The 27,705-nt window shown below is 43.2% G+C and overlaps 1 protein-coding gene across 4 annotated transcripts in view; it reads left to right on the top strand.

Moving 5' to 3' along the window:
* Positions 1–26,526, top strand: part of LOC138453515 (CD209 antigen-like protein C) — a 347,556-nt gene extending 321,030 nt beyond the window's left edge. For all 4 annotated transcript variants that reach the window (XM_069606444.1, XM_069606469.1, XM_069606454.1 and 1 more), the window contains 2 exons: positions 5,314–5,420; positions 23,525–26,526. In XM_069606444.1, coding sequence (XP_069462545.1) covers positions 5,314–5,420; positions 23,525–23,681 — 264 coding nt within the window. In that variant the 3' untranslated portion in view covers positions 23,682–26,526. The remainder of the gene's footprint in view (positions 1–5,313; positions 5,421–23,524) is intronic.
* Positions 26,527–27,705: the final 1,179 nt, after the last annotated feature.

The raw sequence follows: 27,705 nt of genomic DNA, 5'->3' as shown, positions 1-27,705 counted from the left end.
AAAACTGTAAGGAACATTTGGGAACCAGCTAAGAGAAGGGAGTCATTCTCCTAGCCCCACAAGGGTCCTGTAGAACAGTTTCATTTGTGGGTTACAAAATGGCCAGAACTTTAATGGAACTTTTGCTTTAAGAAAACTTGGTGTCTTTGGGACACTTTACATCCAGGAGAAGGGAGTCATTCTCCTGGGTCACAATTAGAATCCAAAATGTATTATTGTTTGGCAGTCAGGACCCTACGTTTACGTTGGCACACCATTGGCAAACGCAGCACCAGATGGAGGACAAAACACACATCACATCAGATTTATAAGACTGCAACAAGTAGACCTTGAAAGAAGAGGATGAGACAGAATTAAATTACTTAGACAAGCTGAGGCCAGAATAATCTGCCATTTGAACACAACTGTGACTGGCCTCAATTTGGATACTGAAATGGCATCTTTCCTGTGAGGGTTGGGTAAAGATCACTAACAATATACATTCACATATAATATAACAATTTCAAGACATCAATGGTAAAACGATCATTGTAGGACAATTGTACCTAGGCTCTGATATGGGGATATGCGTACCTGTGCTATCTCAATTTTATGTAGTGGTATACTGATCAATGAAGATTTCATAACATGACTAACTCATATGGAGGCTTTTGCTAAATCATGGTAGAACTTAATAGGTATAATAATTTGGGCATATGACTTGGTCTAAGACTACCGTGCATTTTATGAATTTTAGAACGACTGGTCACTATAGCAGCCTTAACGCACTGGACGCCGATTTGCAATTACAGTTATAGTTAACACTTTAAGTACAATGGAATCAATTCCCACTTGGATTGGGGGATTGATACACAACTTTATTATATGTCTATTTACATTATAGGTACACTCTAGACATTTAACACTTGAGATAAGAATTAATACTTGAGGTCCACAACAACGGCCATAAAATACCACCTAGAGTGGGGGAATGACACACAACATCATTAAATTTATATTTGCATGTTAGGAATATTTCAGGTCCTTAATATGGTAGTAAAGACTCTATACTCAATGTCCGTAATAACGTTTAAAAATGTTCCAAGATGGCGGAACATTTAATAGTAACAAAATGGGTTGGCTGCATGGACGGCACGTTGCTTTGGCAGTGGTGTTGTGCCGAACAGCATCACCTTGTGTCACGCCCCCTGGTTTCCTAGGGCCTTCTTATGTCCAGGGGAGAAGCCCGTGGTGTTTGGCCTGGCGTTTACAGCAACGCCGACGCCACCGCCAGTAAACAACTACATCTCCCAAGAGGACCGTGCCTACAAGGATCCTTTGGAACGTTTTCACTTTCTTTTGCGTGCGTTTCACGCCTCCTTTGTATTCACTTCCTATATCTGGCCACGCCCCCAGTAAGCCAGTGCTCCTAATCCATTGCGTTACGCGAGCTACACTCCTGGGATAAGTTGTTCTTTTCCCGATTCCTTGCTTACCTGGTTGCCGAATCCTACCTTTGCCTTGGACCTTGTTATCCGTTTTCCTGATCCTGTCTTAGACCTCCGTTTGATCTCCTTCCCTGCTCGACCACGGAATACACACCGGACTTGCTTTGGGTTCTGCTCCTCATGTCTGGCTCCCGGCTCCCTTCAACCCCGTGTTCCTCAATCGCTCCTGGCCATCCGCTCCCCGAGCGAAGAAAGAAACACCCTACATCCAGGCGTTCGAGAAATCTTACACCACTTCTAATTTCTCCCTGAAGTGTTGTTTACCGCGCTAGCAAGAACGGCGCTGTTTATTTACACCCGGTGATTTTTGCTTGACCTTTTTTGTTTGTTGGTTTTTTTTGTTGGACGCTTTGCTGTGCTCATCATTTGTTGGTGTTTTTGGGACGCTTCGCTGCATCGCTCTGTCTCTTTGGACCTTGGGACACTTGGCTCCTGGCTTCACTCCTTGGATTGTGGGACGCTCTGCTGTTTTTTCCCGCTCATTTGATTTCGGAACATTGGATTTTGCTTTCACTCATTGGATTGTGGACGCTTTGCTGTTGACGTTACTTATCCATTATTGGGGGAAAGTCTTTGATCCCCCTTCTTTCGAGAAAGAACACTTCCTCTGACCTTCACTCACTCCCAGTCTTGTGTCTTATCACAAGCAGGTATTCCGCTGGAAAAAAGGAATACACAGGTAAGCTTGTGGGTCTCGGAGGGGGTAGAGGGACTGGAATTGTCAACAAACGGTATGTAATATTTGCTTTGTTTGTTTTCTTCCCTCTAGCTCCGCTGTGCGTTCCGCCTTTTTGCCTGAGCCCTTGGCCTGACAGGTGTTCTTTTCCCTGCACGCTGTGCTCTCAGGAAGGAAGTCTGAATTACTTTAGCAGCATCTAGCCCAAGTGATCCCCCAGACAGATCGTGGAACATCCGGAGCGCGACACCTTGACAATGTTTACACTTTACAAACAGTATGGCGCTGGCGTCCCGCAAGCAAGGAGTCGGCGCGTATGACAAGGAACTGCTCACAGTAAGCATCTATCCTTCTCAAAAATTAATCTATTAGCCAGTGAAGGACTTTAAACAACATTTATTGAATACCACGAAGTAATAATGAGGTGGATGGGCCATAAACTCGTATGTTACATGCAAGTAATAGATGGTACCGACATTTAGGGCACAACCATGTAATGTGTGGAGTTGAATTTAACACGACGTGCATAGGATGCACATAAACTGGCAACAGAGTCTTAAGGCTAATTAGCTCACAGTGGGGGCCTACAGCGAATTGTGGGGGCATCAGGTAGTATGTAGAGAGTTGGACCCTACGATTAGATGGACGGAAACTTTATGCATGTAATACATTACCTAACAATAGCTTCCTCATTCATATTATTTGCAGCTATGAAGGGATTCAACCCATGATTGATCAATAACAAGAATGTGTTGCTACACTTAATGGAATATGGTTAGAACTCTCCAATCCAATAATGGGCTAAACTGTTTAAACAGTAACATTCCACATATGAAACGAGAATGCAATGATCTGACGTTTCCTCCTTTTTTCTCACTTTCCCCTCTCTCAACTCCTACCAATCCTTCCCAATACCAACCCGCAATCTCTGTGAATTTTCTTTCCATGTTTTACTTCAACTTATTGTATGAATGATAACAATTTGATCATGGCTTCAATGGGCCATTGCTCACATGCATGTATTATGTGTTGACAAACATTCCCTTATTTGTTTTTATACGTTGTTGTTTCCACTATTGTTATCATTGTAATTTTCATTTTCAACTAGACTTTGCCTTGATTTGATAAAGGCAATCTTATGCCGAAACACGTGTCATCACGAAGGGCACTACGTGTGATGAGACCAATACATTTTGAAATATAAAAACAATTGGCCCAGGTCTCCGGGAGTTTTTTCCCTTTTTGTTTGATTTATGTGGCAGATTTTTTTGCCTTTCTCCGCCAACTCCAGTGAGACACGACTTTTTTTTACTTTCAGAACGTACGCTACAACTAAGCATTGTCATAAATTAGAGGGGTATCTAATGATTCACCGCCCAGACCAGCCTCAAGAAAAGCCACACCCTTGTTCATGGTTAGAGTTAAGGACAGTTAGGTTTATCTTTCTTGTGGATAAAGGTTTACAGCAATCATCATGGCACCACTTGCTCAGTCTCTTCATTCCTTGTCACCGTATGACCCTGAAAGACACGATAATGATAAGGTTCAAGATCCCTTTCCTTTATGATGTGGGGCAGATTACTTGCTCACCTAGTCCAAACAGAAATGGTCTGATGATTACAAAATAACTTAAGCAGCAATAGAGTGAAGACTGCCTCCCTAAGGGCAGCAGCAAATAGTGTCCTCAGGGTGCATTCACCTGTGCCAGACATTTTCCCAGCACCACAAGCCACCTTGGAGATTGCAGTGAGCTCACCACCCATGCAGTTGGCCGCAGGCAGATCGACAACCTGACACAGATCTGCAGGTGGGAGTCTTCTGAAACACTGTAGGTTCACAAAAACATGATCGCAGGGCATGTTATATCACTGTGGCAATACCACTGCAGATTTCCAGAGAAGTATCTGTCCCCAATAGTCAAAGCAGGGAATATGTGGCGGTCGTTAGGGGGAAAAACAATGCCTTGTATAGGAGACCATCAGCACAGGATACCCCCAAAGGTAACCACGGTGTAGAGTTGAAAAGGGCACCAGGTCCTATGTCAGATTGTAAAGGCAGCCTGGTCCTCAGTGCAATCATGTATACAAAAACATATAAAACAATATAAAACACCAAATAAACATAGATAAATGAATTAGCAACTATATTTGTTGCTGGAAGCAATGAAATATCTTATGTTGTAAGTAGTTAGTACTGATATGGCTTCTTTGGGCATTACTCTGAGAGAATGAATTAAGCTGGTGCAGGCTTGTTTGATTCCATTTTCCCAGAGGTTCAAAGAAAATATATTTACTCGTTACATAGATAAAGAATTTCTAATGGCATACAAGAAAGCCTATGGTCTTGACATTCAATAATCATAAGGGTACCCATCCTAGATATATTACCCCCTTTCTTTCATGTGGTAGTGGTTGGCATCCCAATCAGGGCAGCTCTTGTGTACTTTATGCCACCTTAGGTTGACTTTGACTTCCAAATTTACTTAACGCCAGATAGCAGAGAGTGAAAAATGTAAATCTCCTGGCCAGCCTTAAAATGAGACTGCTATAAACTACTGAAGGTGCTTATCCAACCTCAGTTTAGCAGATATTTACTTAAAAATGCTTAGAGCTCAAAAGCCACTGACAACTGGTGACAACATAAGTCTCTAATAGGCAACTTTAACTTACCAGTCCCTAAAAACGACCCCATCCCCTTCCTGTCTAGAACAATTGATTGATACATTTCCCACCAAAAATCTTAAACTGTGGACTGTCCTCTGATTTCTCTTTGAATAATGCTCCATCTTCATCATACTCTGGAACGTTGTCAAATCCTTCTTAATCATATTGTTTCAGTTTTTACTGTGTGTGCACCTCACTGCTCACATGCAGAAATAAAATCCATGTATTCCTGTACATGACCTCTAGGTTCTAACAACAATGTCCCCTGGTATGTCACCCTGGTATATGTCGTTCCCTTATGAGGTGTAATTCATGAATTTCATTTCCATTAGACAGCTGTTTATATACCGTATGATAGTTTCATACATAATATATTGATATACTGCCTCTTATAGGTAAGTACTAATTACCTATAGAATTAGTTCTGTCATGGATCTGAATAATTAAGTGTGTGCTTGAAAACAGAATCTTTCAATTTTATTTTCAGACATTTGTCGCAGTAACTGCGAATGGCCCAACTTGGATCGGTCTTTCGAAGAACAAAGATGATTTATGGATCTGGGAAGATGGGACTACATTGAAAGAAGGTGAAGGGTACGTAAGAAGATGTTGCACAAGAGAAAAACAAGAGAGTTAGAAAGAGAGGAAAGACGCTTTAATGAGAGTGGAAGAGAGTGAACGGTAGAAAGAGAAAAAATAGTGATGGGAAGAAAGAAGTGCTAGAGCTATCTCTTTACTATGGAATTTATAGATGTGTATGCAACATTCATTTCATTTTCTTTTTACTATTGCACACGATGAGCGAATTCACTTCTAGCAGCAGCAGGTAAGAAAATGGCAATGAAAGAGACTTTGCGGCCCTAGTATCTGGTATGTTACATGAAAGGGGACCAGAAAGTAAAGCGGACTTTCCTGTAGATGGGTGGCAGTATCCAAAGTCTAGATGGGGAAGGATCCGAAGTCGGGAGTCCTCTGCTGCAAAGATGCTTTTACATACATGTTGATGAAGGGGTGGCAGGCACAATGGTATTTGGGCAAGGATCCTACATAATAGAAGTTGTTGCGTTGTTAAAGCATTGCCGCCAACTCCCTTGCAGAGGTTTTAGAAGGTCACCATGCCTTTCAAAAGAAATTAAATAACTAAGTCACTAAGATGCCTTTTAATCTAATTTCACCTAAAAAATAGCTAACCTCTCGTCCGCCGGACTAACCCTGGATACTGTAATTCCTCTAGTTTGTATAGTGTGTACAGAGAATTTTAATACGTTTTTGTCTGTGTATCTAAAATATAAGAAGTTCAAATGCTAATAAGTAGTTCAATTATTAATAAAAAATGTGTATGTAACATTACTTGTAGTTATTCTGCATACCTTTTGTGGCAGACTGCCAACCTACTTCCTGACCATTCTGAAGTTGTAAAACTCTGTAGTTAACTGCGTATTCCATTTAAGGAATCTAGTAACCCCGAAACTTCAGGTTACTTCATTTCTGGTAGGCGTATGTCGCAATGCTAGAGAGAGAGTATGTCATGATGGGATTACACATCTCCCCTTCTCGACATTGTTGAAGCCATACAAATGTTGTCATCAATTTCTTTCTACAACCTTACTTCGCTTACAAGAATAATATTGGAAATCAAACTTGAGATATACAAAGAGTTCCACTGTCTAAAAATCTATCAACAATCTCTCTACATTTTTTATTCAGAATCTGTAACAACTTAATATCTTAAAGGGATCTTTAAATATTTGATTAATACAATACTATTCTGTTCACAACAACCACACATTATTAGAGTTTAATACAGTAACACTGCTCTTGATTGTTGGTAAAATAAAAATATGTGACAAAAATATAAATTTCCAAGAAATGGAATTAACTGTATCTTTCTGTATCTTTCTCAATAGCAGTTCAGTAGGTCATCAAAAATATGCCAGCGACTGGATTGAAACAGTTTTAAACAATGCAATGGAATTTCCATCATGCAGACAAAGTAATTACAATAACTCAGAAATATATGTTTCATGTACACATTGACACATGGGTACTTTTTCATAAGTCTGAGAAATCACGAGCAAATCATTCCAAAACAGGGTTTTAGACCTCTGAAATATTTTTGAAAGATGTGTGTGGCAGTTTGGGTTATTTGAGAACCATTGAACACTCATTTTCCTCCAATCCTTAAATTTCAACGGAAGTGCAAGACTGTGAGAAAGTGTTAGATTCCCTGTGGCCTTGCGATCGTAATGTAGCCGAGGAAATCCTCAAGGTAATACAATTCTCAGGTGAGATAAACCTAACACCCCAAGGAAGGTATTAACCAGAAGATGGAGATCAGAAGATGCCGTGGATCATCCTTGGATGATTGCAGAAGACCCCACAACAGTCGGCAACCAGGCGTTTTGAGACGAGAGCTGGAGAATAGGATGAAGTTACCACCACTCACAACACAAGTATTGTCATATAGTACCGTCTAGAACAACAAAGACAATATAAGTTTTGAAATCAGGATAGCCTACAGGCAGAATTCACAGATAATAGAATAAGGGACTTACCAATGGCTTAACAGGTGAGACCACGTACCTCTGGTCCCCAAGGAGAGTCCTGCCCCGACGCACAAGGACGCCTAATACTGGGGTGGCCAGTCTCTAGTCTCCAACAGCCTCCGGACCCAACGGCACGAGGACGCCCACTCCTAAGGTGACCAGTCTCTAGTCCCCAATAGCCACCGGACACGACGGTACCAGGACGCCTAAACAGGTAAGTGCCCCTGGGACCACAGGATGGATGAAGTCCAACTGAAGCGTGGGATAACAGGGACGGATCCTTTATCCGGAAGAGTACGGATCCAGGTTGCACATTCTTGATCCAGGCGGGCCGTAGGAACACCAGATGGCCAGGATCAGACAGGGTGTGTAAGGAAATCAGGAGTCCAGTAAAGAAAAAACAGATGGAAATATGGGCAGAAACAGGGAAGGTTGAGAAGCAGGTGCAGGAGGGCAAGCAGAAGGAAAAAGAGTTCTGATTCCAAAATGCCAAAACAGACAAGGTAATGGCAAGGGCTAATCCGGAGAACAGAAAAAAGGTCAGCAACTACTGAGCAAAACTGGAGCCATGGAGGTAGAAAATAATGAGTCCAAAATACGTAGCCAAGAGTCCGACAACAACCAGGAAGAACCAGACCAGGAGTAGTGCAGAGAAATCCTTGCGACGAAAGCAGAGGTCAAAATTGCCGGCATACACAAAAAAATGAGCAATGAGTACCAAACAGCTCAATCAGGAGCGCCGCAGCACGTTTCCGCAAGCTCTAAGAAGGCTGGATCACGTGATCCTGTGTGCCGTCGCACGTGACCAGGACGCTAAAAAACATCGTCCCAGTTGCCATGGCAACTTGCAGCATTCCGTGAAACGGGTCCTGGAGAACGCGAAGAACCGCCTGGCCAGGAATGGAGATGAGTGCCGGAGGGAAGATTGCGCCGAAGATACCTTCGAGGACTGCTGGGAGAGCAGCGCGGAAGGTAAGCAGAAGCGCCGGCGTGTTTCCTAACAGAAAGATTCAATTTGATTTGATGCGAAAAAAAGGAAAACATGAGGCACTTTTGAGGTACTGTTAGCCCATTAAGTAGCCCGGAAATAACAGACCAAACTGAAATTGTTTTTTGTACAATATCATGAGTTATTTTCTAGCTTACAGGTGCTGTGTTATTCACCTTCAGAAGATTAAACAGCTGCAACCTCTCTGCCCAGATTGTAACCTGTGATCTACCAGGTTGCATACAGATGTGAGCAGCAGGTCCATGTACACAGTGATTTGTGTTACCAAATAGTAACAAAAAAGTAACTTAATTTGATATAGCCCAAATGTTTGCTATCCTTTATTTATAAACATATGTCTGTGCATTTGCCTCTCACCCCTTCTTCGACAACTCCTTTGCAATTTGAGGAGAGGAAAGAAATGATGAGCAGGAGGTCAGACTCAATTTGAGTGGTTGATGTCACTGCCATTTTATCCCCACATCCAAATCCTGAGGCTGCCCAAATACATTTCTATGATTCATGGTTACAAACACTTAAATGTCATCTTGATTTTTTATTTTTTTTAAACATGTATTTTCATAGAAATCTACATCAGAGCAGAGACGCAACACGGTCAACACATCGTCACATCAAATACAATTATGGGTTTACATTTGTACATTTCACAATATGTATAACAGGTTAGGATGACGCCAAAGGTGTAGTATCATCATCCGGTAGCATATTACATAAATAGAGTCGGAATGGAGCACAGATGTCTTTGGGTCAACAGGTTGGTGACAATACAAATTGTTCCTCACAATCATTCACCATCGAAAGGTCCTTAAAGACCTCTCTGCAGCTCTGCGGGGTGCATAAATGTATTTTCAGCACTTCAAGATGTAACGCTTTGCAATAACACATGCAATGTTAAATAGTCACCTTGTGGTTTCTGCCACTTTGCCTATGTCCCCGATTAGATACTTCAACGGGGAGGGGGATGCCAGAATTGATATAATATCCTCAAGAATTTCTGCAACCTCACCCCAAATCCCTGCCACTAAGGGGGACACCCAGTACATGTGGTATGCGTCTGCATTCAAAGCATTAAACAGTTTCCCAAACAACTGTTCACAAATTTGGCTAGCTTCACCGGGGTGTAGTGCAGTTGGTTAAGTATTTTAAATTGAATTAGGCGTAGTCCAGAATTCATGGATACAGTTTTCGTGAGTTGACAGCATCTAAACCATAGCGTTTCATTTAATTCCATGCCTAAATCTTGTTCCCAAACCTGCTTGATGGTGTTACATGAGCTAGAGTGTGACTGAACCAGGGTGTATAACATCGAGACCCCTTTCTTTTGCCCTTCAGCTTTCGTTGTGGCTCTTATACATTCATGGGTAGGGATTTCCAAAGGGAATGTAGGCCATTTAGAAGCAAATGCGGCCTTCATTCGGTGAAACAGAAATCGTTTAAGTTGCCCACCTCCTACCGTCTCAACAAAGTCCCCCAGTTAACATTGTGTACCCTCTGGGAACATACAGTGCATTTCAAGTAGTTTATTCGGGTCCCACGACACCTGCAGGGCCCTGTCAAACGTAGGTGTGATTTTGGGGACGTTCCATAAAGGGATGTCCGGGTCATATGGGGTTGTCACTCCAATCCTCCTGTATATTTTGGACCATGCATGTGCAGTGGTGCTTACCGGGTCAAATGCACAAGAGTCTCTGTGGTTAGGGCAAAATACGACTGAGCGCACATCCACGAGGGAAGCAGCTTATTTCGCCAAAGGGATATGTGTGGCTGCGTCATTGGGGTCAAAGCAGTGTTTTGCGAATTGTGTCTGGGAGACTAAATAATATAATTCAAAGTCAGGAGCTGAAATGCCACCTTTCAAGAACGGTTCCGCCAGTTTGGTCCATTGCAGTCCCCACACAAAAGAGGTGGCAAGTGTTTGAAGCCTTGCAAAGAAGGTTTTCCTGGGCCAAATTGCAATGTTTCCAAAACAGTAGAGCAACTTAGGGAGGACCACCTTTTTAAGAAGGGCTACTCGGCCGTATAGGGAAATAGGGAGCTTGGACCACAGTTGTAGTTTAGTGGTTAGAGTCTGCAAAAGTTCCCCATGGTTTTCCATGTATAGCGTGAGTTTCTCACCAGAGACGACAATCCCAAAATAGTGGACTCGTGCAGGGGACCATTTAAACCCACTTATATCAGACAGATCTCCGGTACTGGCGATCAATGGGAACAGTTCAGATTTCGAGACATTTATCTTGTACCCGGAGTATTCGGAGAACGCATGAATGTCAGCCATAATGGGCTCAAGATTATCTTTCGGGTTACAGATGTATATCAAGGTGTCATCAGCATACAGAGATATTATCTGAGGGGGCCCTGTCATTCTAAGACCTCTATGCGCTTGATTCTTCCGCACAAATTCCGTCATGGGTTCTATAGTATGTGCAAACAGAATAGAAGAGAAGGGACATCCCTGTCAAGTACCCCTACCCAGATGGAAAAGAGAAGACATGGTGTGGTTAGTAAGGACCCTTGTTCCCGGGTTCGTATAAAGCAATCGGACACATTTAAGAAAGTATTGGCCCAGACCGAACCGTTCGAGCACTAAAAATAGATAAGACCGGGAGACTGAATCGAAAGCCTTCTCGGCATCTAGCGCTGCAATAGCCGTGCTAGCCTTCGGGTCGATCTGCACCATCACCCCAAAAAGTCGTCGTAGATTTAAAGCCGTGGATCGGGTAGGGAGAAAGCCAGATTGGTCGGGGTGGACCAAGATGGGCATGTATGGTAAAAGTCTGGTCGCAAGGATTTTGGCAAAGATTTTTGCGTGCCTATTGATCAAAGAGAGGGGCCTATACGAGGGCATATAGTGTGCGGGGTGTCGGGGTTTAAGAAAGACTGTAATAACCACCTTGCGCATAGATTCGGGGAGTGTACCCCTATCAATTGCCTCTTCCGACACCTTTAGTAGTACAGGGGCCAGCTCGTCATGGAACTCCTTGTATAGGTCGGCTCCCAAACCATCCAAGCCAGGGGCTCTGTCTGAAGTTAGTGCTTTTTTTGAAGTGGTGATTTCTTTGAGTGTGATGGGTGTATCTAGTGCAGTACGTGTGTTGAGGGTAAGGGTCGGAGGTCGAGCTCATGTAAGTAGTTAGCTATCTCCTCCTTAGATTTAACGTCTTGGCTGGAATATAGGGATTTGTAAAAGTTGGAGAATGTGGCGTTGTTATCCTGTTCCCGGTTCACCACTATCCCATGCACCGTCCGAATACTGGGAATGGGACTGCGATACTATTTTGCTTTAAGCATACTGGCTAGGAATGTACCAGCTTTGTTGCTTTCCGTGTATCTGCGAGCCCGGGCTGGGGTGGCCATATACATGATTTCTCTGTCTGCCAGCTTATTGAAATCATTCAGTGATATATGGTATCGTAGAGGGTCTCCCTACTGTGTGTAGTGCTGTACTCAATTTCTAGCATGTCTAACTTTGCTTCTACTATACACAGTTTCTTCCTGACAGTTTTCAGTAACCCCATGGACTTGGCCATAATGACACCCCGCACTCACACCTTGAACGTTTCTCATAGGGTAGCATGATCATGTACCGATCCCTCATTCAGTTCAAAGAATTCTTCTATCTCCATGTGGAGAGATTCACATACTTGGGGGTCTCTGAGTATGGTGGGAGGCATCCCCCAGAGTCTGGCATGTGGTGCCGTGTCTCACAGTGTAAGGGTAAGGGATATTTGGGGAGTGGTCCGAGAGGGTGCAGGGGTGAATGTCACAGTCTGACGATGCATCTGAGAGGGATGAACTAATGAGCGAGTAATCTATATGAGACTGCGAGTCGTGTACAGATGAGTAATATGTAAACACTTTTTCTTGCAGGTGTAGTAGACGCCATATGTCGATCAGGGATGTTTGTAACATTAACTGTATTAGGGTAGCTAAGGACTTTGGGAGCCCCCGAGGAGTGACCGAGGAGCGGTCCAAGGACACATCCAGGATGGTGTTAAAATCCCCTCCCCACAACACCAACGCATCATCGGTTGTAACCAGCATATCCAATATTATACTATAAAATTCAGGACCGTCAACATTAGGTCCATAGGTATTGGAATATCACTATTGGGTGCCCTGCCACTTCCCCCCAGACCAGTACATATCTACCTTAGGTGTCTATCTTGCTGTTCTGGTATTGAAAACTCAACTTTGGGTGAATCAACGTGAGAAATCCTCTGGATTGGGCAGAGTACTCCGTATAGTACCGAAAAGGACCCCAGCGTGGGTGAAAGCTAGCGTTGATGCTTCTGAACGCGTGTTTCTCCTGTAGGAGAAGGATCTGTGGGCTATGCCTACTCACATAAGCTGCAATTTTTCTGTCTTTGACTGGGTTATTGTGCCCCCGGATATTACAGGAGAGTAACTTTATCTTCAACCCCATATCAACCTGTGTCATAGCTGTCATTTATTTTGGTTCTGTTCCTTGTGCAATGACGCTTGTGCGTGCAACAAGCAGTATCTGCTGCAACATAGCACCCTGATATTAAACATTTAACATCTCCAACAGTAGTAACGTTTCTGCCTGCCCCACACGCACCATCAACACCAACATGATGATGAAACCCTCTCATTAACTTGTGGAACTTTCTGGAGGTGCGTGTGTTGCGGCCAGCAGTCGTCGCAACTGGATATCATTCATCCGGCACAAAACTAACATAGGACAGTTCCACCCTGGAATCAATTTCCCGTATTGCTAATATGAAAAGGATATTGTGCTACATTTAGTCAGTTGTTAGGGCCTCTCCCATCAACAACAGGTTGTAGGAGATCATTTTGATCGGGACCCCTTCCTTGTGGCAGGAGTGGAATCCTGGCCTCTATATAGTCCATGGCCGCCGTGGGATGTTTGAAGAAGTGTGCACGGCCGCCATGTTTTAGTCTCAGTTTCGCCAGAAATATCAATGCATATGGGACATGTCTCAATCGGAGTTGTTTCTTAACTGGGTCATATGATCTCCTTTTTGCATGTACTCCAGCAGCGACGTTGGATAAATGTGTATACTGTCACCTTCATGGTGCAGGGGGCCCCTCTCCCTTGCCAGACAGAGAGCAGTGTCTCTATCCCTGTAGTTCAGTAATTTAGCAACAATGGTGCAGGGGGGGACTCTGGTTTGGGCGCCGGGGCCAGTGTGCGATAGGCTCTCTCCACCAAGAAGTGTTCTGAAAAGGCGTCTCCACCAAGCAGGGTCTTCAAGAGTGCTTCCACATGTGATTCCATGGGCCCTTTACGGAAGGATTCTACCACTCCCACTCTACGAATGTTGTTGCGGCGAGACCTGGATTCCAAGTCGTCACATTTGCCACGTAGTTTGGCCATTTTGCCCTTTAACAGTGTGATATCTCAAGTATTTTGGCCAATTGAGTCCTCATTGGTGCTGATCCTGTTCTCAGCTTCCCTGACCCGTGCGCTTTCTTTATCAACACGGGCCTTGAGCGAACCGATGGTAGTGACAATGTCGTCTAATTTCACGTTGACTGACATGAAACCATTTTGTACAGTAGTGAGGGGTTGGCGGCTATATCTGGAGTCTTCAGTTGATGACGTGGAAGGGTCGGCTGAAGGTAGCAGCATTTTGGCAGGGACCTGGCTGCTCGTGAAGGAATCCATCGGGCCAGTTTTCTTCTTGTTGGTGCTGGCTCCTGTTGGCATCGCCCAGGGATGGAGTATAAGCAGCCTGTGGCCGACCGGGTGGACTATTGTTTTAGTACTTACAGCAGGGCCCAGCAATCCCAAGCGGTCGAAACTGCTATAGTACAAGTGTAGTGCCCAGCACAGGGAGACAGGTTCGTTCCCGCCGATCAATTTGCAAAATTTGGGGGCTGCAGTACACTGCACGTGACCAACTAGTATTTAGCACAGGCCTGTACAAAGCGTTCACAAAGGTTTGCCGTAAAATGTACAGAGGGCAGCCTGTATGTCCGTACCCCCCGCCCTGTGGTGTAGTAAAAAAAGCAACAAGCAGAATTGGTCACCAGTTCTCAGTCCAATATGCTTCAGGTTATGGATCAAATCAAGACTCAAGTTCTCACAACTTCACAGATTGCCCTGATTTGCGTACATCCCTGCAGCACTTAGGAGCCACCCAACCCTAGGAATGAACTGCATCCTCCCACGTATCACGGCCCGCTTATGTCTCGTAGGGAATCAACTTGGTTGGGTTTGGATGCTGGCAGCCTGCGATTGGGCAGGGGTTGTGTCCCCTCACTTTGTATCACAAAGGAGTGCTTGCGGCCTGCAGTTCCACGACCTTGCCAGTACTGTGTCGTAGATCGTTGTGTTACAGGGCGGTCTGAGGGGTTGATGTGTTATTCAGCCATGTGTATATCACCAGTAGGCTGCCCGGGTATTGGTGGCTGGTGCACCTCTGCCGTCAGCCAGGAGGCACGCAGCAGGGAACAGGTGTCTCAGCCCTTAGTTAGGGGTTGACAGTGTAGTTCATTATCGAGTTTACGGGCAATGGGGGCTTCAGGGCAAATGTTCTGTGTTACTCTGTATGTGTGACAAGGGGGGGCACGGGATGGTTTCACCCAGTCTAGGGTACAGGTCTCAAACCCTTAACCGGAGAGTCGCATGTGTGCCCCAGCATATCCCGCTTGGTCACCCTGAGCTCTGCATGTGTTGCGTGGTTCTGTGCTGCAGGGTCCGTGAATCTTCCCCAATATAGTGTAATCAAGCCGCTGCGTCCCTGTTGGGATTTACGGGTACAGCTATCACCATCATGTTCGGATTAACTGTATCCTTTAATAGCCAAGAACCCGGTGTTAAGTGTCTCTGAGTCTGCCCCGCAGCATCAGCACTGACAGACTCGTTGCCCAACACTAACATTTGGGCGTCTACCGCACACTTCTGTATAGGGCTCGATTCCGCCAAACAGTGTCCGATGGGAGCACCGTGTTTCCACCGGTGTAACCCTTGCAGGATTCAGGCTAGGGAATCCAGTTGCCCTGTGCAGTTTTCCAGCGCCTCCCAGGGCCATCGGTTGGTCCTGTGTTATTCACGGCCCCTCGGCTCAGTAATGGGGGCCACCACGCCAAACCCAACCACATGATGGGATGCTCGAGCAGGTCGCCCGCTGAGTCGATCGCCAGTTAGTTCAGGCACGGTCCGCGGGCCCCACAGAGACCGTGGTCGGGGGGAGAGGCTCAGAGCGGCATAATCCTCTCCTCACCGTTCCTAGATCCTCCTGTCCACAATGAATCGGTCCGTGCAGGCAGCAGGTCCCAAGCAGCCACAACGCAGTGACGCCCGATAGTGCACCGCGCCTCTTCCAAGGGCGTGCTATGGGGACCACCGCCTGCAGCTGTGTGTCGAGTGTGCAGAGTCTTCAGGACCAAACCAGGGCCCCGTGGCACAGTGGGGCTACTTCTCTCGACACCGGTCAGGTGTTCGCCCAGGGGCGGTCGAAGCACTTTCTGGAAATGGCAATGTATGGGCAAAAGTATCACTTCACACGGCGCCACGTGAGTGCCCATGCTCCTCCCACCTTGTGACCCTAAGGCGTTTGCCAGCCCAGGGGCCAAAGTAGCATTCTCGTGGTTCTCAACGCAGGCCCCCATGCCTCGACACAGACGCTGTTTCAGCATCAGCAAATATTTCGGCCAAATTTCTGCAGAAGGAGTTCACATTTTCCCCAGACGACCTCCATGTAGTCTTGAGCACGGGTAGCGCGGCGTAGGTTCTCTGGGTGGCTCCAGATAGGATTTTTTTATTGATCAGGATAATAGCCAGAGAGAAGCTCTACAGTCAGGTATGATGTGGCATTTGTAATGCCATTTGTAATGATATGGCACGAAGGTGACCATTTCGTGTGCGCACAACAGCGCCCTCCAATGTCATCTTGATTATTGGCACAAGTTAAATGAACAGCAATCCAGCTGTACGTTATGTAATAATTGATTCAAGCATACAGCCCATTTGTCACAGACATAGTTGTCAAATATTAAGATCTGTGATCCTTATTGTGGTCCCAAAATGCTCTTTGAGCGTATACAAAGCTACTACGAACAAGCAACAAATTAGTGCTATGTGTCCATTTCAACTTTTATATAGGAGAATTTTTAAAGAGTACAACAGATATGTACCAGACTCCCAATCTTGGAATGACACCCTTCTATCAGAAAACTGTTGATATGGTTATTATAGGTTTTGATCATGTGCATTCCTCAATAAGACCTTCTTATTGTGACTCCAATTGACACTGCAAGTAATCACAAAAAAAAACCCATTTTACTATTTAAAAAATGCCGGTTTACATGTTAGTTCAGCCCAATAATGTCCCTTTTTAATCATTTATTATTTAAATAATTTAAAAATATTTACTAAATTCTGTAATAATTTGCTGAGGATACTGACCATTTTCTTTCTCAAAATGTCCTTCCTTGGAACGAGCGCTATTACACTAGCAAAAAACTGAAAAATACAAAGGTGACATTAACAATCACAGCAGCAGACCCAGCAGTCCTGCCTTCTAGCCAACTGCATACTCTGTCCGAATCACAGCACCACCACAGAGCCTATCCACATCCTCCTCATTTCCCCCATTAGGACTATGCACCCTCAGTGAGGAGGCAACATTTCTGCAGGACGCACATGATGGTAATGTATATCTCCATATGTCACATATTATCATCAAAAAGATGGTAACAACATGTATAGTTGGTATCTGTGACGAATCTGATGATGTCGTACCTTCTTTCCTAGGAGGGAGACCTTCACATGGGGCCAGAGCGTTACATTCACAGAACAATAATCCCACTGGGGGTGGTGCATCAGGGGAGGATCTCATGGGAGAGGAAGCCCCTAATGGAATTACGGACGACCCTACCCAGAGAAGGTGGTATCCCTGCCAATCTCCTGACCCTATACACCCATCCTACAAATCTAAGAACAACCCCTTCCCTAATAATGAGTTGTTGTTACCATACCCTTTCCCTAGAAAGTACTGTGACGAGGAAGAATAGGACTTACCTAAGTGAAGATTCTTTTCCCAGTACTGTGACACAGAAGAACCCCAATAACTCACAAGGGAGTCATACGATCTGTACTGTGATGATGAAGTGTGGAGGCATGAGGATTACCAGAAAGAACCTCATTCTGCAGTCTAGTGTTTCCTCAAGTTCTATTCGCCAGAGCCAGTATAAAAGGAAAGACAGACTCATGAGGTTGTCAAGCCTTACCTGGAGGAGCAGGAAGTCTGTGCTGCCTCAGAAGGGACTGTGGGGGAACCCTTGAACCCCAGCAGCCTTTGAGGAACTGAGAGAAGCTGGAGTCTCGCTCACTAGGGGAACCAACAAGACCAGTGTCACTCCCAGAGAAGGGGAGAGCCCTTGAGTGCTAGCAGGGTGCAAGGGACTAAAGAGAGTGGTATTCTGAGGAGGAGCAGCATGAGCCATGCAGGAAGGCAGCCGATATGAATCGCAAGGAAAGCCGGATGGAGACAAAAGGGAGAACCTGAAGGAGGTTTGCTAGGAGAGGACTACTTGGGATGTCACTGACTGAATCTTCTAGGCGTCCCAGGCCCGGCGAAGTGCATGAGAAGGAGGATATGCAGCTGGGAAGCATTGGAAGATTGCTCAGCCACTCCAGACCCCGCTGGAAGCCCAAAAGCTACCAGAGGCTTGCAGATGGACATAACTGCCCAGAAACTACTCATACCTGTAATAAGGAAGGAAACAAGTATGCTGGGTGTCTAGGGGGAGCAGGTGGTCTGGAGAAGCAACAGGGAGGGCGATCTGGGACCATTAGAGATTTGTATACTTGGCAGGAGAGTGAACCAATCACAAACAACAAAGATGTATGTGTCTGGGACCCGCACCCAAGTAAGAGAATGAGAAGAAAAAGGTATGAGACCCTGGGTTGAGTTGTATACTTGGCAGGAGAGTGAAACAGCACATATAACACATCCAGGTGAGTCTGGGACCCACACCCATATACGAGATAGATGGTCTGGGACCCTTTGAGAAGTGAGACAAGACATGATAAAATACAGACTTGGCAGGAGAGTGACCCAAGCTTTGTAAAGTATTGCAAGTATGGGGCTCGCACCCAAATGAAGATTGAAAACAAGAGGTTAATGAATCCTGGAACTAACACAAAGAAATCCTACGCTTGATAGCAAACTGTGTCAAGTGCTAGGATGAAGAGCATTAGATGTGACCTTTAAAGCAACAGGCCCTTGTCAACACTATTAGGCACCCATATCAGGCAGTAAAGTACCATAAATATTGTCTGAAATTGCAAGGTAACAAAAATAAGTAAGTGCTAGGAGTGGTTAACGATGTGAGATTAATTCCAGTCACTGTCAGTGAAATTGGTTGAAATTGCAGGATTCACAATAGACAAGAACGTACCAATAGTATAAGAAATTCAGGCACTGATACCAAGCATCGTTATAAAATACAGTGATCGTTACCAGCTAGGAATCTGTAATGAATGCTTAATCAATAGCAATGAGACCAAATGTAAACATAGACATTATGCGACTATTTTAGATAATAGTCTGTAAAAGTATCAGGGGTACAAGATAGTGAACACAATTGTGAATCCACTTACACATAGCTGTTCATGTTTGCTGTTCATGTTTGCCTCAAAATCAAAGTGGTTTGTGTTGTGTTGTATTCTGAGAAATTTCTTAAATGGGGATATAACTCTGATTCAGTCCAAAGTTGTGCAGAGAATGTTGAAAACATTGCCAGGTCTGATGCATTACAACCTAAACAACACAATGTTGTAAAAAATGTGGTATACATAACAACCTTTTGATAACAGAGCACCTAGATTAAGAAAATCTTCAAGAAAAACTGGAACACCCTATCATTGGACCCGACACTTGCAAGACTGTTTCCGAATCATCTGCTATTCGCCTACAGCAAGAGTAAATCAATAAGATACCACCTCATCAAAGCTGATTTTGCAACCAAGAAAGTGAAACACTTCAATCACAGAGGCACACTACTGTGCAACAACTGTAACAATTGTCACAACTTAATTAGAGGTAATTTGATTACTCACCCCCATAAAGGTTACAAAATCACCCTTCACCATACCTCTACCTGTGACACCAAAAACATCATCTATTGGATTAAATGCCCATGCAGCCTCTATTATGTTGACTTGACAATGAGGAAAGCTAAAATGTGCTGGTGAGAACATAAATCTAACCTAAGACTGGATCAGAAAGATCACCAGTAGCACAACACTTCTTTCAACAATGACACTCAATAGAACAAATCAAATTCATTATTTTGGAACATGTACGCCTACCAAGAAGAGGTGGCACCCTAACCAGATTGTTGTTGTAAAGAGAGATCTATTGGATAGATTGCCTTGACTCTATGTCCCCCCATGGGATGAATGTGGACTGGAACCTTGCTTGTCACCTCTAACTGCTAACATTTTAAAGTAACATGTGCCCTGTTCAGAGGCACCTTCGACATGCATACATATTTGATTCTTGCACCACACTGGTTATCCACGTGTTGTTCACCAATGATTCATTCCTTTCTTCAATTTATCACATCAGGTACCTTATCTATTTGTATGCCTTCTTATTTACCCCATAACACCTTCAGGGTCTCTTACTTGTATGCCCTCTTTGCTGCTTTCAAACTAACAGAGAAAACAATTAATACTGTTTTCAGACATTCAATTAAAATTACTTCAACATGGTGCTCTGCTCTCCTAGCAGCGCTGAGTCAGACAGCTGAAATAATACACACGCATGCACATCAGTTGCCGTGGCAACCAAATACTTCCCTGTACACGGAAGAGACAACAGGATTGCCACAGCGAGCTATAATACTTACTGCAAAAGCTTCTGCTCTTGTCCCACAGGACACGCAGGCACGGGAAGCCATTTGGGAAGAACTAAACTCACCGGATTCCAGAATCCCTCTCACCTTGCTAGGTGAGTAAATATACTTGCACAAGTCAGTGCTAATTTAACCCTGTTGACCCTTTTGGCCATGGCGTGGGACCCAACATTAATCGGTAGCGACTGGTCCCATGCATGGCCATACATTCATATTACCACTCCCACAAATGCCATATCTATTTCACCATTTTACATTCAGTGCCCACCAGCTATGGTGGTGTTAGGGAGAATTCTCCAAAATGGCTAATTTCCCTTACCTACTGAGTCCCTCAGCAGCTTTGCTGGATTTCTAGGATTTCTTTTTTCACCTGGTAAGAGTGTGAGCCTTTTTCCCACTCTTCCATGTGTTTTGCTGTGTGTGTTTAAAATGTTTGTGTTCATAGACTGTGGAGCCTCACCTACTCCATAGGCATCATCTTTTTACTGTGTGTTACACAGCACCTTCAGTGCAGTGACACAGGGTTATCTTTTTCAGACTTCTCACTTTAAACTCCATTTTCTGGGCCTCACTACTGTCTCCCAGAACATGTAAAGTTGCCATTGACTTTATTGGTCTTTTTAAATTCATAGACCCAGTACAAAGTATCTTACATAGAGTTCTGGAAAGGGTTAATAGTTATCTCTTTTTGCCTGTTTCTCGTGGAACATTATTTCATTCCCCTTTCTTTGAGATTTGGCTGGTGGCAGTGGTATCTACCCTACTTTTTCCTACCGCGGTCTATTTAAATAGCCTTTGTACTGTTTTAGGCTAAGTTAGTAGCCTCGAAGTTAAATCCGCTGGACCCCATTTACTTTTATTTGGTTCCAGCTGGGTTTATTCGCCATTTCTTTTTGTTAAGGTCTTTCTCGTGTTTTACTCTGCGTGCCAAACCAGGTTTGGTTCCTTTGTTCACCGTCCTTTGGCAGGCTTCTGCACAGAAGCACTCCTTAGGCGCCTGAATGTCTGAGGGGGACAGGATGTGAGGGAGGGGTTTGAGGCTGCCCGCACAGGGTCTCTTTGGAGACCCATGTCGCACTCTGTATGATTGGCTGTGGTGACTGTCCCGCCAGGACAACCACCCTGCTGTGTGATTGACAGCCAGGCTGTGCAGTATGAATGGGGGGAAAACTGCATCGAAGGTCTCTGGGACTGAGAAGGCAGAGTCGCGACTGGACCGAGAGAATCGAAGAGAAGCTGACAGAAGAGGACCTCTACCACGACTGAACCTCCCGGTGAAAACCGTCCTGCGGGTCCGAATCTCCAAACTTCGACGACAGGGAAGATCTGCAAGGAATCTTCTCCCCTTGAGCTGGTGGGACCAACCAGTTCGCCAAACTGCAAAGCAGGCCTCCCTCCTCTGGTCGAATTTGCTATGCACAGCTACAGTGAACCGGATAGCCAGGAGGACAGGACCCTGCTTTGGTTTTAAGGAGTGCACCTTTTATTTGTAGCTTTGCTCTGCTGCTGGTTTCTTCCCTGGGCAGTGCAGGACCTTCCAGTCTTCCTACTTCGTGTCAGTCCGACAGTCGCTTTAGGAACCGTGAGCCTGCAGGACCTGTCAGGAACTTCTGCCTCGGCTACAGCCTTCTTCTTCATTTACGGTACTGTTCAAACCCGGTTGTTCATCCCGTCCGACCGCTGTGAAAGTGTTTGAAATCTTTCGCCAATCCGAGGGCTTGTCCTTCTCTATTCTGTAAAGTAACTTTTCTTCCGACCAACTTCGTTCTGAACTCTTGGCAAAGACTTAACCGCAAACTACTCTGAATTGTGTGATTGAACCTCTGCAAAGACTCTGGTCCATTGACTTTGGCCCAGGCCTCTTGATTTTATTTCCTCACCGTAATAGCCTTTTCTAGATTGCCTTGCTTACTTGCTTGTTGGTGCTGCTCAATTTTTGTCTAACCTTGTCTTTCCCTCCCTTCTAACTTGCTGGAGTGCCATTTTGCTCACACTTCATTTTGAGCTTAACTTGTCCGGAACCTATTGGGTGGTGTGTAGTATATTAAGAGTGTGATTTTTCTACTGCTTTACTTTAGTGACTTGTTTTACAACTGATGTGTAAATAAATGTATATTCTTTTACTCAAAAACCTTGAGTAGGTGTTTGTTTGAACCATAGTAATTGCTGTTCTTTGTATAACTATTGATACTACTCACTTTACTCTTGAGATAGGTCTGGCTGCTCAGCAATCGCTACCTTTTTACTATCTAGTACAGGCTTGTATCAAAGGTGAATTTGTACTGTCACTTGTAGTCTTAATTGTGTGTGGTGTTCCCAAAGGGTACTGTATATGATTCTGCCTAACAGGTGGGAAGTCTTAAGAGGCTTACCAGACTTGGTACCGAAAACAAACTCTTTAATGTGAGACACACCGTGAATACACAGGTCAGTTACCACAGCTGGTCATTAAGGTTGGACAATTTTATTCTCGAAGAGTAGTATCCTTGACACAGAATTATTTGTATTTTTTTACTCAGACCCACCAATACCTCATACCTGACGAGGGCCATCAATGCCCGAAACATGTTGTATTGACACAAGAAGAAGTACTGAGTATCAATCACCAATCTCAGTGCTACATCCTTCTCAAAAGAGATATTTGATTTTGATTATGATATAATCCCTTGTAAAAGTTACCTTTGTTGCATGAATGTCTCACATCTATGTTTGTTCTGTCACAGAACCAAAAAGCATATGACTGTATACAAAATATGCACATTTCTATGTTTATGCTTTTCTATGTAATGATTTGCCTTTTTATGTTATATTTTATTTTTTTCTCATTAAAAAATTTTTACTTTGTTAAATATTCTTGATTACAACATGGACATTTTGAAGGCATCGTCAGCCTAAAGTGTGCCCTGATTTTGTCCCTCTTTGAGGGGCCTTTTGTTTTTTTGTCATAAATGTTTGATCTTGTAGCCAAGATCCAATCAAGAGCACCTAAATTGAGAAGTAATCTCCCTAAATGTAACATGATTTTCCCCTCAATTTCTTAAACTGCAGGTGTGCACCGCTACACTTCTCTTTTGTATTCTCAATAATACTCACATGGCAGAGATGGATCATGGGTAACTGCACTCTGCAGTGAAATGGATTGGAATCTGGGTTCCTGCTTGGTTAACTAATACTGATAAAAGAGATCCACTAGCACCAATACATTCCATAACGTCTACCCATAAAACTGTGATATTTTGTGATTCTCTTACAGCTTTTTTATCTGACATTTATCTTGTTTTTCTTTACAGCTTTTGGAATCCTAATGAGCCTAACAATCTTGCAGAAATTGAGAACTGTGCCGAACTGCTAAGCGTTAACATCAACTCAACCGGATGGAATGACACGCCATGTTCTTCATACAAACATAGCATCTGTCAACGACTGGCTGACACATTCCAGGTGTAGAATACACCAATAAACCGCAATACCAAAGGGAATGGGACGGCAGGCATATAAACAAATGCGCACAAACTTTGCAACAACGCAAACTCTCTGCTGCACAGGTGTACTGTGTTTTTTTTTTAATTGGAAATTACATCTTTGATTTATTTGTAGATTTTTCACAGGTCACAGAAATTCCTATTTCTTTGTACAATGCCCCAGTTGGTAATGGGGTTGGAAATGTGCATATTTTGAAGGATGCGATGAACCGAATGGGGTACAAGTGGAGGATTTAGCTCCAGCATCAAGACTTCGAAAATTGGTGGAATTAACACTGCAGTAATTCAGCCGGTGTTAATTCCACCAAACATGTCATTTGGTGGTGCGGGAAAGGTTTCACTAACAGAATTACCACCACTTTTTTCCCACATCACTAAACTCATAAGGAGGCCCATTTCTGCCTTTATTGTTGTCTCTTCTCAATGGCATTTCAATCACTTACAACAAACACCAATTTTGTACAAAAAATGTTCTTCCATCAAACAGGACACTTTTGCCTCATTTTCTTAGAAAAATATAAAATTTCAATAACAACCATATTTTCCTTATGAATAGTCTTTCTTATTAAATAAATCTTCTAAAGTCCACATATTCTAATCATTATAAAATCTAACATAGAGATCTGATTCATGCCTACATATTAAGACTTAAACCCTTCATAAGCATGTCTCAAAAACAACAAGCAGGAAACAACATAGCTACTGTTGCTCGTTTTAGTTTAAAAACAGCAACTGGTCTAAGCCTGTCTTTTTCAGGAAAATACAGTGCAAAAATAAAAGACAATGCAAAAAACGAGGCAATCTATGAAAAAGTTTAATAACAACCATTTATTGGTGATTCATTAAGCAGAACTTATCTTCTCACTTTCTTATGTATTCCATTTTGCATCATTCCATAGCATACATGTATCCTACTTCTGCTGCTTAGGTAGCATAATATCCATTAATGTTACCTTATGCTTTCAAGACGACCTGCAGGTATTAAGTTCCATGGCGTTTTGGTGCTCATTAAATAAGGCATTAGTGGATAATGTGTCCTGCATTCAGCTAACTAGTTGTACCATTTTGTTTACACTTAAAAAAATCAAAGTGGTATATGTTTTTGGAGCCCATATGATATAAAGGTTCTTATATTCAATTGCTTTCCCTGTCTTTTCTTCTTCCCCAAAGACCTAGCTTCCAGACCTTTCTGATACAGTAATATTTGTCCCATGCAATGCAAACACCAACATTTTGTTCTGATTCTAATGCTAACCATGTCTTACCTGGTTCATTTTTGGCACACAAAACTTTGTGGAAAGCATGCTATCACACACCTTTCTCCATAGTCACAAATGCCTTAAATGTTCACTTTTGAAGTGATCATTTTCAAAGCAGCATCTTATTGGCTAGCATCATTTGAAAATGTGGATACACTTTCCTCATTTCCTGTTTTGCGGTGTGCTGCAGTTTCAAGTTATCTGCTGACCACCAGATATTTGGCAAATGTCCAGGATCTGTTCATATGTGCCCACGCTACCATATGTACTCTTGACCTGTGCTTCACCCTCTCAATCAAAGGTTGTTAATTTCATCTAGTTCTACATTTATAGCTAAAATGTATCATGTGTTTTTCTTCTAGGTCGGCTGTTGAGTACAGTTGCATGGGACATCATCGTTTAGTCATGTTTGCATTAGAAGTTTGCTTTGTAGAGATTTTTCCAAATAAGATCAGAAAACCTTTCAATTCATGTTCCAAAATATTGTCCAGTCTCAGAGGTTACATTAATGCTCCTTAGAATTAAATGTGTTGACTATGATTTTAGTGCAGGATCTGTGGAGGATCTGTTTTTACATTGTTGTGGTTTTAAGAAGATATGCATGTTTTATCATGGTTTTACTTAGGAATTTTATTTTGGAGGAATTACTTTTAATTAAGTTGTTTTAAACCTGTTTTCCCCAAACTTGTTGAATATGCATCTCATGTCAGTTTTAGATGTATTGTCTAGTTTTAGATTTTTGTTAGATGGCACTTTTGTGTAACTATTTTAAATGTTCAATGGTTTTAATGTATAATGCTTTTTTAATGTTTTAAGATATCAAAATAAAAGTTGCTGCTTACCTTACTGTTTCCCCCAACACTAGGTGCTATGTCCTTTGACATTTCAATGTTAAGGTTCCCTAGAAATTGTCCAGGAGAGGGGCCCAGTTGGATCCACTACCAAGCCAAAGGTGATTTCACGTCAGTATGGCCACACTAGGTGCTATGTCCTTTGACATTTCAATATTAAGGTTCCCTAGAAATTGTCCAGGAGAGGGGCCCAGTTGGATCCACTACCAAGCTAAAGGTGATTTCACGTCAGTACGGCCTCACTTGGGACACAGCCAAGAGACACAATCAGTGGCCTAGAAGAAGGCATATCCATCTCAAAGCCGAAATGTCAAAGGACATAACACCCTAGTGCCTTACAGTCCACTAAACACCTAGAGATGTATTCCCAGACGTAGTCCCAAGAATTGGTCACTTGTTTGCCCGGCAGTTGACACTTACGAGGTCAAGATAAAGGACACATATTGAGTACACTTTGCCAGTAACTCTGAAATTGAGTTAGGAGTTTTATATGTTTTTAAACCGTCTCCTAATGAAATGAGAGAATAGTACATGTTTTTCACACATGCTGTTCTGTAAAAATCGTGTTGTTCATGTCAACCAGATTGCACATGTTTGTATGTTTTGAAAATTCGCTTTTTTCTTTGTAACTAAAAATTGAAAGATAAAAGGAATGAAAAACGAACATATCAGCAAATTAATAAATGCTGAAAAAATGTCATTGGATCTGCAAATGTTTTTTGAATGATTAGATCAGCAAATTAAATATTAGCTCTGGTGTGGATGAGATAAGGGCAGATTGTCACTTGCCCTATAACCAAGAAAATCCAATAAACTACTAGAAAGCCTACATGAATAACAGTTAGGCAGCAAAATATGAGTGGCAGGATGACCCATGTTTCATACATATGAAATTGCAACATCGCACCAATTTTGTCACACCCCCAATCACAAACATGGCGCATGCAATATCAACCCCTCTTCATCAGAGGCATAGCCAGGGTTGTTGAACAAGTGGGGTCTGAAGCTAAGGTAATTGGGCCCACCACAGAGACATTAACATCCGTAAATGCCCTCACAGTGCTGCTTAGTAGGCAACAACAGATTTTAGGTGGACCTTGCCCACTCAGGCTCTACCGTATCAACCCCTCTGCTCTTCATCCTGAACACCCCAACTGTAGCCTCAACCGATGGGATGTTAGTGTTCATGGTTCAATAGAATGTAATCAGTTCTGGGAGCCCTATCACCTCTATAAGAATAACATTGGTTTACAATTATTTCACGTATGGTCCCTCACAAACACACTCTCAAATATAATAATAATTAGAATGTATAATGAGATGGTGTAAGAATATGTTGTAGTAGTCTGGTTAAATAGAAATGGGGCATGTCTCTAAACAGCGGGATTGTGATGGAATCTGTAATTGCTTTTCGATGGTGTGTGCCCTAGTGGAAGACCCAGAAGCTCAAGGTGGGCCTAGTCATCTCGCCCCTTTCTTTCTTAATGTTAGGGATTCCCAGAGGATTGGTATTTTATGCAGATCAGCCAATGTGGTGAACTAGGTCATAACCAGGCATACTGTCAGAAGGTGTTTTGTTCTAACTCTAAAGAAGAAGGGCACCACTCCAGAGAATGTAAAGATTTCAGAACATGTAATTTATGTGGAAAATGGGATCATTTATTGAGAAACTGTCCTGATTATTTTTCTTGTACAGTGAGGGGTTCCAGCAGCATTGAGAAAAGGGAAGCCTGTCCATCAATGAACCAATGCAATTTCACTGATGAAGTGGTAGAGGATGGTGTACAGGAGGAGGGAGTGGTGAGAGAATGTGATACTATTACTAATGAAAGTGTCTTTCTCTAAAGCTCATGTAAATATAAATGGCGTTGAAATTAAG

The sequence above is a fragment of the Ambystoma mexicanum genome, chromosome 1p, assembly GCF_040938575.1.
Source record: "Ambystoma mexicanum isolate Mex_15411 chromosome 1p, UKY_AmexF1_1, whole genome shotgun sequence".
In the NCBI taxonomy this organism is placed as follows: Eukaryota; Metazoa; Chordata; class Amphibia; order Caudata; family Ambystomatidae; genus Ambystoma; species Ambystoma mexicanum.
The sequence above is the reverse complement of the archived record's forward strand: the minus strand, read 5'-3'. Positions and strand labels throughout refer to the sequence as shown.